The 16,343-nt window shown below is 44.8% G+C and overlaps 1 protein-coding gene across 1 annotated transcript in view; it reads left to right on the top strand.

Moving 5' to 3' along the window:
- Positions 1–10,459: 10,459 nt before the first annotated feature.
- Positions 10,460–16,343, top strand: part of LOC133487404 (uncharacterized) — a 26,701-nt gene continuing 20,817 nt past the window's right edge. The window contains exons 1-2 of the mRNA XM_061793901.1: positions 10,460–10,657; positions 11,627–15,641. Of these exons, the coding sequence (XP_061649885.1) occupies positions 12,266–15,641 (3,376 nt within the window). The 5' untranslated portion in view covers positions 10,460–10,657; positions 11,627–12,265. The remainder of the gene's footprint in view (positions 10,658–11,626; positions 15,642–16,343) is intronic.

Here is a 16,343-nt window from a genome sequence, read left to right as displayed (position 1 = left end):
GGCAGAGAAATGAACATTCAATTCACGGGCAACAGCTCTGGTGGACATTCCTGCAGTCAGCATGCCAATTGCACGCTCCCTCAGAACCTGCGACATCTGTGGCATTGTGCTGGGTGACAAAACTGCACATTTCAGAGTGGCCTTTTATTGTGGCCAGCCTATGGCACACCTGTGCAATAAACATGCTGTCGAATCAGCATCTTCATATGCCACACCTGTGAGGTGGGATGGATTATCTCGACAAAGGAGAAATGCTCACTAAGACAGATTTAGACAGATTTGTGAACAATATTTGAGGGAAATGGCCTTTTGTGTCTGTAGAAAAAGTTTTAGATCTTGGAGTCCAGCTCTTGAAAAAGGGAGCAAAATCAAAAGTGTTGCGTTTATATTTTTGTTCAGTGTATAATTTTACAACTGGGTATAGCGCAACAAGAATAGCCACTGTAGAGGCAGGAGGCGTCACCCAACAGTATGTCAATCATTTGCACACGCATACACAGTACCCCCCCCCCTTAACGGCCGGCCCCAGACGGCCCTGGGGCCCCTGGTTGCGCAACGTGGAAGTCCCGAATGAGCGAATCATCCATGATAAACGTAGACGGGACCCATGAACGTTCCTCAGGCCTGTAGCCCTCCCAGTCCACCAGATATTTAATCCCCCTCCGACGAGACGACAACAGCCGCGTCACAGAGAAGACAGGGCCCCCATCCACAAACCGGGGGGGAGGAGGGGGCCTGGAAGGCGGGACCAGAGGGGACTCCCGGGCTGGCTTGAGTAGGCTGACATGAAAAGCAGGGTGGACCCGCATTGACCTTGGGAGCCTCAGCTTCACGGTGACAGGGTTGATGATCTTTGTGATGGGGAAGGGCCCAACGAACCTGGGAGCGAGCTTCTTGGACTCCACCCGGAGTGGAATATGTTTGGTCGAGAGCCAAACTCGCTGACCCACTTTGTAGTTCGGGGCCGGTGTCCTCCGACGGTCAGCAGCGGCTTTGTAGGACCGCCCCTGGCGCAGCAGCATCTGGCGGGCTCACTCCCAGGTCCTCCTGCAGCGTCTCACCAAGGTCAATGCCGCTGGAACTGTGGACTCTGGGGCTATGGCAGGAAACAGAGATGGTTGGTAACCATGCACAACGTGAAAAGGCGATAGACCAGTGGATGCAGAGGGGAGGGAATTGTGGGAGAATTCGACCCAAACCAGTTTCTGAGACCAGGATCGCGGCTCCTGTGAAGCGAGACATCGTAGCCCAGTCTCCACGTCCTGGTTCAGCCTCTCTGTTTGGCCTTTGGTTTCAGGGTGAAACCCAGATGACAGACTGACGGTAGCACCTATGAGATTGCAAAACTCCTTCCAAAATTGCGAAATGAATTGGGGACCCCTATCAGACACCACATTTTTGGGGAAACCATGGAATTTGAATACGTGATTGATCATTAACTCTGCAGTATCTTTAGCTGAGGGGAGTTTTGGGAGTGCAATGAAGTGAGCCATTTTAGAGAACCTGTCAACTACGGTGAGAATTGTGGTATTACCTTTTGAGGCCGGTAATCCTGTCACAAAGTCTACGGAAATGTCTGACCAAGGACGTTGTGGTATTGGCAGGGGTCACATCTCCCCAGAAGGACGTTGACGAGAGGATTTGTTGGCAGCACATACCTGGCAAGCGTTGACGTAATCGATAACATCCCTCCTAACATTAGGCCACCAAAAGTGCTGTTCGACCACTGATTGAGTCTTGGCAATGCCTGGGTGACATACCGTTTGGTTCGTGTGAGCCCAGTAGATGACTCTTCCCCTTAAGGTCGGAACCACATAAAGCCTGTTTTCAGGGCAATCTTCAGGGCTAAGAGTGTCTTTCAGAGCCCCTTTAACCGCAGTTTCAATGTCCCAAACAAAAGCGGAAATGAAACATGACTTAGGCAAAATAGTCTTTGGGTCGGACAAAGAATTCTCTTCGCAGAAAATACGTGACAAAGCATCTGGCTTACCATTTTTAGAACCAGGTCGGTAGGATAACATGAAATTAAATCTAGTGAAAAACAGAGCCCATCTAGCCTGCCTAGCATTTAATCTTTTAGCAGTTTTAATATACTCAAGGTTCTTGTGATCTGTCCATACTAAAAACGGAGTCTGTGCCCCCTCTAGCCAGTGCCTCCTCTCCATCAAAGCCACCTTGACTGCCAGCAGTTCACGGTCACCAATGTCATAATTTTTCTCAGCTGGGGTCAGTTTTTTGGAGAGAAAAGCACAAGGATGTAATTTATCATCCTTGAGAGATTTCTGGGAGAGCACTGCTCCTATTCCGGCATCAGACACATCGACTTCTACCACAAACTGCTGTTTGAGATCTGGCAAAGTAAGGATGGGAGCGGAGGTAAAGCTCGATTTAAGTTTTTGAAAAGCTGCCTGACAAAGCGGGTTCCATACAAAAGGTTTGTGTGGAGAGGTAAGATCATGCAAAGGAGAGGCTATAGAACTGAAATTTCTGATGAATTTTCTGTAGAAGTTTGCGAACCCTAAGAACCTTTGTACATCTTTGCGTAATAACTGCATCGACTTTGCAAGGGTCCATTTTGACTTCACCTTGAGCCAGGACGAAACCCAGAAAAGAAACGGACGCCTTGTGGAACTCACATTTCTCAGCCTTGACATATAGTTGATTCTGCAGTAACTGCCGCAAAACAGAGCGGACATGAATAATGTGAGTCTCCTCATCCGGGGAGAATATCAAAATGCCATCCAAATAGACAAAAACATAAACATTCAACATGTCACGCAGGACATCCTTGACAAGGTTTTGGAAAACAGCTGGAGCGTTAGTAAGCCCAAAAGGCTTTACCAAATACTCATAATGTCCTGTTGGTGTGTTGAATGCTGTTTTCCATTCATCCCCCTCCCTTATCCTGACTAGATGATATGCATTTCTTAAGTCCAGTTTGGTGAAAATCTTGTCTCCCTCCAGGAACTCAAAGGCGGTTGAGATGAGAGGAAGAGGGTACCTCTTCTTTACAGTGATTTCTTTGAGACCCCGGTAATCGATACAGGGTCGCAGGGTCTTGTCCTGCTTGTCCACAAAAAAAAATCCTGCTCCCGCAGGGGATGAAGATGGGCGAATGATCCCAGCTGCCAGTGATTCTTCCACGTACACCTTCATGGCCTTGTGTTCCGGCCCTGAAAGAGAGAACAACCTCCCTCGTGAGGGTGTGGTTCCAGGCAGCAAGTCAACAGCACAGTCATAAGGTCTGTGGGGTGGAAGAGATTTGGCCTTGGACTTGGAAAAAACATCTTTAATATCCTGGTAACAGGTGGGCACTTGAGATAAATCAGGATCCCCAGATGGGGTCTGTGGATTGTCCTTAGAAACATAGACCTGAACACATGGCGGCTTGAAACAGTTCCGGGCGCAATTGCTGCCCCAGGACATAACCTGCCCAGAGGACCAGTCAATGTGGGGGGGGTTATGTAATTTCAACCATGGGTTCCCTAAGATAAGGTCATGATTCATGGCGTCAAAAACATGAAAACTAATGCGTTCCGAGTGAGAATCAGGAAATGTCAATGTGAGTGTTTGGGTGCGGTGAGTGATCTTGCCCATAAAACCGCCGTCTGCAGCATAGGTGTTGCGGTGGCGTTTTATTTGAAAGGTTCTAAGGTGCATATGTCTAACGAGGAGGGAGTTAAGTAAGTTAGCGTCAGAACCAGAGTCAATTAATACAGGTGTATGAATTTCTCGATCAGGAGAGCATAGTGTCACTCTAGGAAGAACCCGTGTAGGGTCTTCCTTAATGAAATTCAGACTCACCTCTCCCGTGCCCTTGCTACCGACAAATTTGATGTGACAGTTGCTCACGGAATGAACCAACTGACCGCAGTAGAAGCACCGCCCTTCCCTCAGCCGGCCTTGACGTTCCTCAGGGGAGAGACGGAACCTGCACAGTTGCATGGGTTCATCCGTGGGGACGCGAGTCAGTGGGTTGAGACCGGAACCAGGGGATCTGCCTTGGTTTGGCTGGTCACCGAGGCTCGTCCTCCAAGTGCGCGGTGACACAGCCCTCCGCCGATCTCCATCCAGCTCACGATCAAAAAGCCTCTTGTCGATTTTTACGGCGAGAGCGATGAGAGTGTCCAAGTCAGTCGGCAGGTCTAGCGGGACTAAATGATCCTTGACGGCGGGGGATAGTCCTTGAAAAAAGGCATCGAGTAGCGCCCGATTATTCCAATGACTCTCAGCTGCTAGAATGCGAAACTCAATCGCGTAATCTGACACCCTGCGCTTGCCTTGTTGTAAGGTGACAAGGGAGCGAGCTGCCTCATGATCTGGAGTGGAAAATTGAAAAATTTGCTCCATAGTCTTTACGAAAAAAGCCCATGAATGACACACGGCGTAATTGCGGCTCCATTCAGCAGTAGCCCACGCTTCCGCACGACCAGTCAGGTGGGAAATGACGAAAGCGATTTTTGCCCGCTCGGTGGCGAAGGCAGCTGCCTGCAGCTCAAAGTGGAGTTCGCACTGCGTGATGAACGGCTTAATGTTCCCAGAATTTCCAGAGAACCTCTCCGGTCGAGAGAGCTGTGGACAGACAGCAGCGGAAGTGGCAAGTGGCTGCATGGTGACTGCTTCACATGGAAATACCGTGGCGGTATTGGGTGTGGTGCCAACTGGTTCCTTCTCTTGAATAATTTTCATAAGAAGTTCAAACTGCGAGGCCACCTGTCTCATCATATTGTCCTGATGCTTTGACAGTCCCTCTAGATGAAGGTGGAGGGCAGCAAGCTGCTCATCCTGCTTCGAGAGGCGTTGACCCTGCGCTTGAAGGGCTTTGCGCACCGGGTCTGAGTCTGGTGGGTCCATGTTATGGCCAGTTCGTTCTGTCATGAACGGAACAGAGGATAGGACCCAAAAATGAACGACTCCAAAACAAATGGACAGTTTCCAAAAAGAGAGGTTTAATAGACGGGCATAGGTCGGTACACAGGCAGGCAATCCAAGAAAGGCAACAGTATCCAAAAACATGAGGCAAAGAGGCAAGGTCGATAATCAGAACAGGGTCAAATCTTACTGTGAGTCTGTGACGTGGAAACAAGGAATGCTGGAACGCGACGACAAGGTACAACGAACTGGCAACGAGAGGGAATGAGACACGAGGTTAAATACAATAGGTAATTAGGGTGAACGAGGCACAGGTGGTGAAGATGCTCACAGGAGCAGGTGTGTGTGAAACAGGGGGGGAAGACAAAACCCGGAACACACACCCATGACAATACTTGTCGAAAAGTATAGTTTGTTTGTTGTCATTAGGCTTTACACGATCAGGATTTTTGGGGCCGATCAGCGAGTTTAAAAAAAAACGATAACCGATCACCGATCCGGTCACATGATGGAGGAATGTGTCTATTTAAATGACCTGTTCATTTACTGTATGTACTTGTGTACTTAATTTTTTCACGACCATAAGGCGCACCGTATTAAATGGCGCAGTCTCAGTTACGGGGTCTATTTCGGTATTTAACACATACATAAGGTGCACCGTAATATTGGGCGCAGGCATGCTAAAACATACGCTAGTTTAAAACATACGGTAGCATGCATGCACGCAAAAACAATGTTTTTAAAAAGGCAGCGGGAGCAAAACTGAGTTTGGATGTACTTTGAAGTATTTAACAATGTACTCACGTTATTTTTTTCATCAATCTTCATCCACAAATCCATCAAAGTCCTCATCTTCTGTATCCGAAATGAACAGTTGGGCAAGTTTTCCAACAAACACGCCCTCTCGTCATTGTCAGAGTTAGTCTCGTTGCCGGGTGGGCTGTTCAGCAACGATGCCGGCTTTCAGTCAAAGCAGATACCTTAGCCCAGGCATCCACAATCCATTCACATATGGTGGCATAACTCGCTTGGCGTTGCCTCCCAGTCTTAGTTGCACTTGGTTTTTCATAGCGGCTGTGAGATGGGCGCGCATGGAATCACAGATCAACAGGGACGATAATGCGTGAAAAAAACCATCCGGTCTCTTTACGTACACCTCACTCAGCCACTCTCTCATTTTCTCCACGTCCATCCAGCCCTTTTGATTGGCCTTTTCCTTAGGCAGTGTCTTCCTCTTAAAAATCACCATAGGTGGCAGTTTCTGTCCATTACCATGGCAACCAAGCACAACAGTAAAAGCCGACTTCTCGTGCCCCGTGGTGCGTATCGCTACCGTGGTGGTCCCCTTCTTCTCCACAGTGTGAATGTCAAAGGTGAGCGGCACCTCGTCCATGTTGGTGATGTAGTTGGGCTGGATGTGTTTGTCGGCAATCTTTTTACTGCAATAGGAGCGGAAGATGGCCAGCTTTTCCTTGTAATCCGCCGGAGGTTGCTGCGCCACGGTAGTCTTTGCCCGGATGGATAGATGGCGCCGTTTCATAAAACGTAAGCACCAAGACGGACCTCCTTGAAAATGTTTGATTTTCATTTCTTCTGCAAGCATTATTGCCCTCAGTCGAATGGTGACTGTAGAGACGCTTCTCCCGGCTGTTCTTTGCTCATTAATCCATTGCTCGAGTTGGTCTTCCAACTCGGGCCACCTCGCCTTGTTTCCGCGGAAACTCAGCTTCGTCTTCTTGACTTGGCGAAACTTGTTTTCCTGACTCCACTTGCGAACCTTGGATTCGTTGACCTTGAATTCTCTCGCGGCCGATCGATTCCCATGTTCCTCCGCGTAACTGATAGCTTGGAGTTTAAACTGTGCTTTGTAAGCGTGTCTCTTCGTAGATGCCATTTTCGGGGGTCATTAGCGAAACCGATGTTGTTTTGCACAATGCACATACCGGCGCTATAGACCTACTGGGGGCGTGCCTTTAGCGTCCTCCTTCACGCTCACCCTTCCCCCTTTACGTCCGCATGCTCTACTCAGTCACGTCCGCCTTTCCTCTATATAAGCAGCGTGTCGGCAGGAAATGCTCCTGCCGACTGACATGTCAGTCAAGCGGAGCGCTCATCACACAACAACATGTATAGATTTTGGAACTTGGTGCACCCATAAGGCGCGCTGCATTATAAGGCGCCCCGTCCATTTTGGAGAAAAGTTAAGACTTTTAAGTGCGCCTTATGGTCGTGAAAATACGGTAGTTTTGTTTTTTCCCCTTAATAAATGAAATCGCCATTTAAAAACTGCATTTTAAGTTCACTTGGGTTATATTTGTCTGATATTTACATTTTTCTGATGATCTTAAACAAAGTGGGGAAACTTTGCAAAAATGTAAGAATTTGAATACTTTGTCACGGCACTGTGTGTACAAATACAACAATGAGCACTATGAGTCAGTCTTTTCCACTGTAAATCACACGAATAACTGACACAGTTTCACCAAGACAGTGATGAATTGGACAACATTTTCGACTCTGTGATTGTTTGTTACTTTGCCGTATTTTCCTGACTATGCATTTGGACAAGAAATGTCTGCAACTCCGCTTTCGGCTGTCCTACCTGCTGTCATCGGCGCTCCACCGTCACCTGAACATCGCTCACCAGTAGGGCTGCATGATATTATCAGTCACATCGCAGGGTGTGCTGCAGTGTTGGTGTACTGTAATATACAGAGATTCAACTGTAATAGTAAAGGTGACCACTAGATGGACCAGTTTGGACATACTCAAAAGATTAAAAGGTTGTGGATCTGCTGCATTTCCTATTTCGCTCTTCAGAATGAAACAAGGCAGGCACGAGGCAGCTGCATGAGTGCATGAGATGTGTTCAGGGACACTGCGTAAATGGGAGTGAACAGTTTCTTTTGGAGTACAGTACATAACTGTAAAAATGTATTACTCAGAAAATTATTATTTGTATCAGTATGTTTGAGTTAAAATACTGTATGATCACACTTTGATAATATGGAATTTATTTAGTTTTCTAATATAAGAGTATATAAATTATTTAGTTAATTTAGTCAACCAGAGCTGCAAGGAATGGACAGTTATTAATGTCCTTCACCATTGTCCCTGTCAAACTGCGTGTTTTTGTTTGCACATTAATGATAAAAGTGCTGTTTTTGTTTTAATTCCTCATTTTAAAAAACAGCGTAAAAGCAGTTTTTCCTCATGTTCTTAAGATTGTAGGGTAACGGCTGCACCTGGTTACTAGTGTGGACTGAATGGGTGGCAACAATGAGGAAATGAAATGCCAGTATTTTGAGGGAAATAGCCTTTCAGCAACATATTGAAAAAAAAGAACTATGAACTAGTTAGTTTTTGGACCTGTAAACTTAGTTCAAAAATTTTAATTATGAACTGAACTAGTTCATTTTTGGAACGGTGAATTGAACTTTGACCTAATTCATATAGAAAATGAACCTTCCCAACACTGATTCTCTGTTATTCCACATCATAATATATATCGCAGGTCCAGGTTTTTCCAATATTGTGCAGCCCTACTCATCAGCACCACCGAAGGTACATCCATCTTGGGTGCCGTCGAAGCGTCCACCTTGATGACACCATGACAATAAAATCGAACAAAAAACCTTGACGCTCGCCACGAAAAAGTGGTCGCAGAGTTGACCACACTGTGTTAGTCAACAAAACACTCTGAACGGGGAACACCACCGTAAACTTTGGACTTTTCAACATCTGGTCACTCACAACCAGAGTAGGCAAATACTGTACTCAAGTAAGAGTACTGTTTCTTTAGAATAATATGACTCCATCCATCCAGCCATCCATCCATTTTCTGAACCCCTTATCCTCACAAGGGTCGGGAGCGTGCTGGAGCCTATTCCAGCTATCTTTGGGCGAGAGGTGTGGTACACCCTGAACAGGTCGCCAGCCAATCGCAGGCCACATATAAGCAAACAACCATTCGCACTCAATTTGACACCTACGGGCAATTTAGAGTCCTCAATTAACCTACCATGCATGTTTTTGGGATGTGGGAGGCAACCGGAATACCCGAAGAAAACCCACACAGGCACGGGGAGAACATGCAAACTCCACACAGGTGAGGCAGGATTTGAACCCCGGTCCTCAAAACTGTGAGGCAGATGTTCTAACCAGCCATCCACCGTGCGGCCTAATCTAAAACATAATAAATAAAATCTTTATGAAGTAAAGTCTTTGTAAAACAACAGATTAAGGCAAATTCAGCTCCAAGAAATGCTCTTATACTGTATTGTTTCCATTTGTTAAACAACCCAACTTGATGCAAACCGGTCGGCCAAATAGGCAAACGCGCAGCGAGCCTTGCGCTGACACAAATAGCAGGATGTGCACCATTTGTGCTCCGACGTACGTTGTGCAGTCTCCGAATATAGAGCCTCAGAGTCAGTTCAGCTATGGGGACCCATATCACAAAAGGTCTATAACATTAGTTCCCTTTGAGAACCCATAAAGCAAGAGGTCCCCATAACATCGGTTACCTAATTGGGACCTGCTATTTGGTGCCCGTACCCAAGGACGCCTCCATGAGTAATGGTGGAAACAGATCTATGTCCCCAAAACTTGATGAATGCAAACACACATATCAGAATTTGTCTGTCATGAAAGCCTTTTTATGGTCTACGATTGTAAAATTTCATGCTACATTAGTCTGTTCAATGATGCAATGTCATGCTCTATATTGCTACAAGTACACTTATTTTTGGTGCTGATATTAAGTGTCTGAAGTAAATCTGAAACAAATGCCCCAGTGTTCCTGTGGTGATGTCACTGAATCACTGAGTGATTCTTTGTCAATCAAATGAATCTTATCTTGGCTGGATGAGGCTTGGCTGGATGAGGCTGGTGTATCTGTGGCTGTTGTTGCTGATGCTGCTCCTGCCTCTACTAACTACCTTGCCGCCTCCACAGTGATGCATGTTGCATTAATGCTGAGGTGTAGAGTGGGAGGTAGAGGGCAAGCTGAGAGGGCTATACAAGAGGGATGGAGAAAAGAAGTGTGTGGGAGCTGTTAGATAGCTAGCTAGATAGATAGCTAGATAGATAGATACAGATAGATAGATAGATAGATAGATAGATAGATAGATAGATAGATAGATAGATAGATAGATAGATAGATAGATAGATAGATAGATAGATAGATAGATAGATAGATAGATAGATAGATAGATAGATAGATAGATAGATAGATAGATCGATAGATTCAATCATTCATTCATTCATTCTTCACATTGTTTCTAATGCCCTTGCTGTTTTCCCCAAAGGTCTAACTAAACTGAAAAGCATATTCGAGAATGAAGCGCAGATATATTGGACAATCAATCACAAATCAATCATTTAATGAGAAGGACAATATGATTACGCAGGTTGAAATATAGAAAAGGATAGATAGAGAGAGGAAAAGTTGCTCGCTGCTTCTCCAAAGCTGTATGGAGTGTAAATGGGAGGGAGAGTGAGCAGAAGAGGGAGGGAGAGAGAGAGAGAGAGAGCGAGAGAATGAGGGGCACTAGCGCGAAGAAGGGTAAAGGAGGAGGGTTTGCGTTGGTGTGTTGGTTGGCAGAGAGCGCGCTTGTCAAAACCCCCCCCCAAAAAAACCTTCCTCTGACAGAAGGCATGATTCACTGCAGAGAGAGAGCAAGAGAAGAGGAGGAGAAAAATACAAGCTACTGAAAGAGAAAGAGAAAACGACACAGCTCAAGATGCAAAATGCATCAAAAGGCACGGCACAGGCACAATTCTGGTAAGGAAAACAATTGTGCATGCATAAGGGAAATGCATTCCCAGAATGGGATGGGAGACTGGATTCTAGAGACTGACCGCGTTGATAAGGTTTTCTATTGACTGGAGGAAATCGAGCAGGTGGCAGGGGCAGTGTTGAAATAGAGATGCTTAGATGCAGCTATATAGAATGATGCATAGATGTTTTAAAACATAAACTAAATTGATTGAGATGAATTACATTTTTGTAAGGGGTATCAATAATTCAGGCAATTCAGGCAATGAACTTACTTCAGGTCTTTTGTGAAAAGCAGAGCAAAGATTTTTCTTTGTATTTTTTTTTAAGTTTAAAATTATTAACTTGTTCATCATTTCCCGCTGACCTACAGTAAAGGTGCTTAAATCAAGCGATGTTGTCCAGATATCACACCTGATAAATTGTTTAAATGCCCATAAAGGCTACACACACAAAGATTTAATAAAATAAAATCTTTATAAGGATGAGCAGTATGGAAAATGAATGAATGAATGAAAAAACTTTATAAGAGGCTCTGATTGTAATTAATGGTAGTGAAACACAAAATATTTAGTTAACGTGAAGGAACAGTAATTTTAATAAATATCTTGATATCTATCCCACATTTTAATGTTATTGTCAGGTAGAGTATGTTCTCAGTCTTATAGATTTTCATAGGATACAACTCTATTTTTGATACCAAATGTCTTTGGCTGTTTTAATAATTGCAAAATTCTCGATTGGATCTCAAATCTCAATTTCTTAAGAGATTAGTAGTCACTAAGTGCAACCTTCTGTAAAGTTTGTAAACTGAAAACAAAGTTGATCTTTTTTTAATGTAAAAGGTCTTTTCAAATGTAAAATTGTGAACTTTGCTGTTTACCTAATATCTGAATGTGTATGTAATACACATTGACAGTTTGAGGAAAGACTTCCATGCTCTCCAGCATAATTTTTCTCATTTATTTTTCACAGATGGACGACTCAACTCAACAAACAGCAAGAATGAGAAGAAGCTTTGACTGCATCCAGTCTTCCATCCACTGTGCTCTGCGCCTGTCTTCCTAGTACTTTAGCAGATTAAGACACAACTGGCTCCAAGCACACAGCCATAAAGACAAAAAAAACATTACACATAAACAAACTATACTGGAAGAAACGTGGGAGGGAGAGAACATTTTTTATTGATAGATGAGCAAAGAACTGTGGACATGAAAGTGGACGTTTATTTTCTTTTTATTCAAGGTCATTTAAAAAAAATAATTACTCAATTTCCGAACTCCTTTGAGACATGTTTTCAGTCATGGGAGTCTCTTTAATTGACCTAAATTGTTAAAAAGATAAGATCTTCTCTTATTTATTTTTTTTGCTAATCAGCGTAGAATTTAAACATTACTCTTCATTGTTTTTACTGAAAGACATAATTTTAAACACATTTTTAAATGTATCTGTTGCAGTCAAGCTGTCTGGTTTGTCTTCTGCCCGCTGTTGTGCATACTGCAGTTTATAATAACATTCTTCAGATCTAGTTAAACAAAAGACTTCACAATTGACGCTTCAAACTTCTCCCGTGTCTCCCATCCACCCTTCCCACCGACTACTTACCAACAAAACATGGGAAAACCACTTAGCCGCCCAGGCTGTTTCAGGAAGAGCTCATGTTGCCTGGAGAAACATGCAGTTGGGGAGAGAGGAGTGAGAGGTCGAAATATGATGATGGAAGGGGGATACGGTGATGGCTATGTACCACAACGCTCCATCTATGATACCATGTGCATCAATCAACAAATTGACAGCCACCACCACCATCACCAACACCCTGGAGCATCCACACGACGAGATAATGGAGGTGAAGGGAGTTTCAGCTACTCTGCAAGTGGCTCTCTTAGGGTTAGCAGATCCCCAGCTGAAATGTTTGACTCTCAGCCCTGCTCTCTAACTCCAAACCCTTCATTTGTTCGCCGCCTCGATGAACGGGCCATCTATGATTCACTGAAACTCGGAGTTCAGGATACGGATGGCAGTGGCTGCCCTTCACCTGGACATTTCACTCGATCAGTTTCACCAGCTGTGTCCTCCTTCTCAGCACCAGGAGTGTCTTCTTCATCCAAGAAGCATCACCATCACTATCACCCTCATCACGGGGACAGCAGTAAGAGTAGAGATGGTCGTCACTCCTGGAAAGTTCTCACACCTCCGAAACATCTGGAATGTTTGGACATCACTACAAATGAAATGCTGGCCCAAGGAGGGGGATGTTTGAACCCTGCACACTATTCTCACCCAGGAGGGCCGTCTTCCTCGCTTACATCTCCCATTATTACCCCCTTCTCTGGCTCGCCTCTCTCATCTGGTTACCATACTCCAGTCTTCTTCTCACCTGCCAAACCTCGCCCAAGTCAATCTCAAAGTTTGCGTTGTTCACCTCCCCATGTGATTCACCCGAGGCATTTCTCCCAAAGCCAGAGCCTAAGGATGTCACCACCACATGAACTCAGACGTTCCCCTTACGAAGCCCCATTGGTCCAACTGTCTGCTCATGACCTTGAGCAGGACCTGAGGGAGCAAGGTGGCTGGGGCTGTGGTGAGCGAGAGCGGGAGTGGGAAAGGGAGAGAGAGAGGGAGATGGAGAGAGGGTGGGCACAGCGAGAGTGGGAAAGAGAGAGGGAAAGGGGGAGACTGGAAAGAGAGAGAGCAAGAGAAAGGGAGCGGAAGGAAACAAGTTTTGGGACATTTGGGTATGGTCGACCGGTTCCTCTGCCTTCAGAAAGAGACTATGTCTTTTTAGAACCTGAACAGGTATTAGACACAACCCCTCTTTTACTTCCCCAGCCTTCGCCTTCACCTTCACCAAGTGCTGCCCCAAGAATGGGCACTGGTGCCGTGGGTAGGAATAGAGCTGGTTCAAAAGTAGGCTCAGATACTATTGGCGGGGGTATGGTTTCTAAAAGTGACAATGGGAATATGGGTTTAAGGTTAGTTGACAGCAAGCCTAGTTGTGGATTAAGGTTAGTCAGTGGAGGTGGAAGCATGTTTGAGGCTGACAGCATGACTGGAATACACGGAAAAAATAGACCTGGAAGTTCGAGCAAATATGAAAATGGATCCAAAGTTGGTGTTAAAAATGGATCTGAAAAAAGAATGGGCTCACAGGTGAAAACAAGCGCGGGAGGGAGGGATTTGGAAGGAAAAGTGGAATCTGAAGGACAGGTGGAAAATATGTCAAAAGCTGGAAACAGAGAGAGACAAAAGGGAGAGATGAGGGGTGGAGAAAAATTTGGAAGAGGTGTTGGTAAACCAGAACCAATTGCAGAGGCTACACCATCAACTTTGTATAATGTAGACAATGGAGTTGTGCTTGGAGATAAAATTGATAATGGAACTGTATATGATTTTAGAATAAAGATAGATATTGAAAAAGGCCCTGAGATAAAAGATAGTCCAAGGCCGGTGGAGAATGCAACAGAAGAAGCTAACATTGTTAACAAGTTGAACTCAGCACTAGCTGCAAAATTAGAACCTAAAGTTGAAAAAGAGGTAACGATTGTGTCTTCACATGAGCATGAGGCAGTACCCAAAGCGGGGTTGGGTAAGGAAATAGAAACTAAAAATAACAATGAGACTGCCAATAAAGAAAACAACAACAGCATGGATAAAACTCAGGTAAATGAAGAGGCTGTGGAGAAACCTGAAACTGCCCCTCAAGAGAAAGCTCTGAAAACACCTTTAGATATCGAAAAAATTAAATCAGGCCATGTTGGAAAAGGATCCAAAAGCCAGAAGTCCAAATCATCGAAGTCCAGTTCCAGGTCTCGACCCGGTACAGCCACAGGGTTGAGACCTGGGGTCCTTAGCCCACGACTTAGAAAAAGTCTTGCAGAATCAACAGGCCCAGCTGAAGGCATTGAGTCCACCTGGCCTCGTCGAATCATGGTTAGAAAGAGAACTGTTCGGCAAGGTGGTGCAATCCATAACCTCCCTATCCTTCCACCACTTCCATCAGTAATTTCTGCCTTAGAGAAGCGTCGCCCACATTCCCATCTCCATTTCCGTCCAGGCCATCACTCAGAGAACCCGCTTTCGACAGATCTTACAATTTTTACAGGGCGCTCCTCACTAAAAGAGCCCCCCCACCAAGAACAAGTACAAGGAGCAAATTTAGTGGGCAGAGCGTCCCTGAAAGAGCAGAACCTGGAGCACTGGAGGGTCTACAGAGACCAGGAAGAACTCTGGAGATGTAAGACCAGGGAGAAACAAGGCAATAAGACTGAGAATAATGATGAGAAAGAGGGAACAGAACATGCTGGGGAAATTGACAAGAGCTATGATAAAATTAAAGAGAATGTAGTAAGGGCAAAGGCTACAGCTGGGAAGCAACTGGTGGAAGAAGTCAAACAAGACCAGATGAAAATGAGCTCAGAACAAAAAGCTCAAGAAAGTGGAAACAAAATCAAAGAAGTATTAGAAGAAAGGGATAATGAAACAATCTGCGAGAAAATGGAAAAGAGAACTATTAAAGATAGAAAACAAGAGGAACAGTCGCAAACGGTGGAGGTGGTGGCACACATAAAGCATGAAGGTGTGGTGGAAGGAGGAATTAGAGAATCCTTTGGAGAGGAGCATGAGATGGAGAGTTGGGATTCAGTGCTCGAGATGGTAAACACTATATGGGATGATGGCTGGGAGAAAGGAGCAGCAGGAGGTGATACAGATTCTTTATCAGGTTCTCTCCAACGTTGGCCTCTCCTTCGGCCCCCGGTCGGCTTTGGAGGCTCCCATCCCCCCTCCTCTGCAGCCTCTGAGCTCAGCTTGACAGAGTTAGAGAGGAGAGCGAGAGAGCTGGATTCTGATTTGGAGCACCTAGATCTGTCTCAGAGCCATGGGGACACCAAGGATTTATACCAAACACCGCTGGAGTCTCAAAAGGAGCGGGCTGACATGTACCAAACACACCCCAGGCCACAGAGAGAGAAAGGGTCTTTCTCGACAGGTAGGCATAACCTGCAGTCTTTTATTTATGTATTTTTATCTAACACTGTACACTTACAGTACTTTAGGTAGAAAAATGTTAGCATTTCAATGAATGGTGTAGCGCAATTTCAAATCTGAAAAATCTCTTCACATTTCCCTTTCGATTTAAAATCCCAACACTAAGGGTTGAAAAATGAAGTAATTTAGCGCTGTATATTTTTAGGTCATTGGTAGTGTATGGCAAGAACTGGGTGAATTCCCATTCACTTAGTTCAACGTGTCAAACAGAAGGCCCCGGGTCAGGATCCGGCCCGCCACATTAGTTTATGTGGTCTGTGAAAGCAAATCATGTGCATCGATTTCATGTATCTTTCTACAATTGCAAAATTGCAAATTGTCTTCACCTTTAACAACATTGAGATATTGTAAAATAATTTGAATAATAGTTTAATAATTTATTTTTACTGGCTTCCGGTTTCAAAAACCAGTTATCCATCAATTTGTTTTTGTATATATAATAATATGAGCTGAAATTACATTTGTATGGGGTGACAGTTGGGATGTTTGCTACGAGGGCTGGCATTGTTGAGAAGCTTTTTATTCGATTTCGATTCTTTAGGTTGCGATTTGATTCGATATCGATTTTTTAGGGTTGCGATTTGATTCGATATTGATTTAAATGTTCTGATATCGATCCAGTAAGAAATAAAACTACAAATAA

Source organism: Phyllopteryx taeniolatus, chromosome 13, assembly GCF_024500385.1.
Source record: "Phyllopteryx taeniolatus isolate TA_2022b chromosome 13, UOR_Ptae_1.2, whole genome shotgun sequence".
NCBI lineage: Eukaryota > Metazoa > Chordata > Actinopteri > Syngnathiformes > Syngnathidae > Phyllopteryx > Phyllopteryx taeniolatus.
The sequence above is the reverse complement of the archived record's forward strand: the minus strand, read 5'-3'. Positions and strand labels throughout refer to the sequence as shown.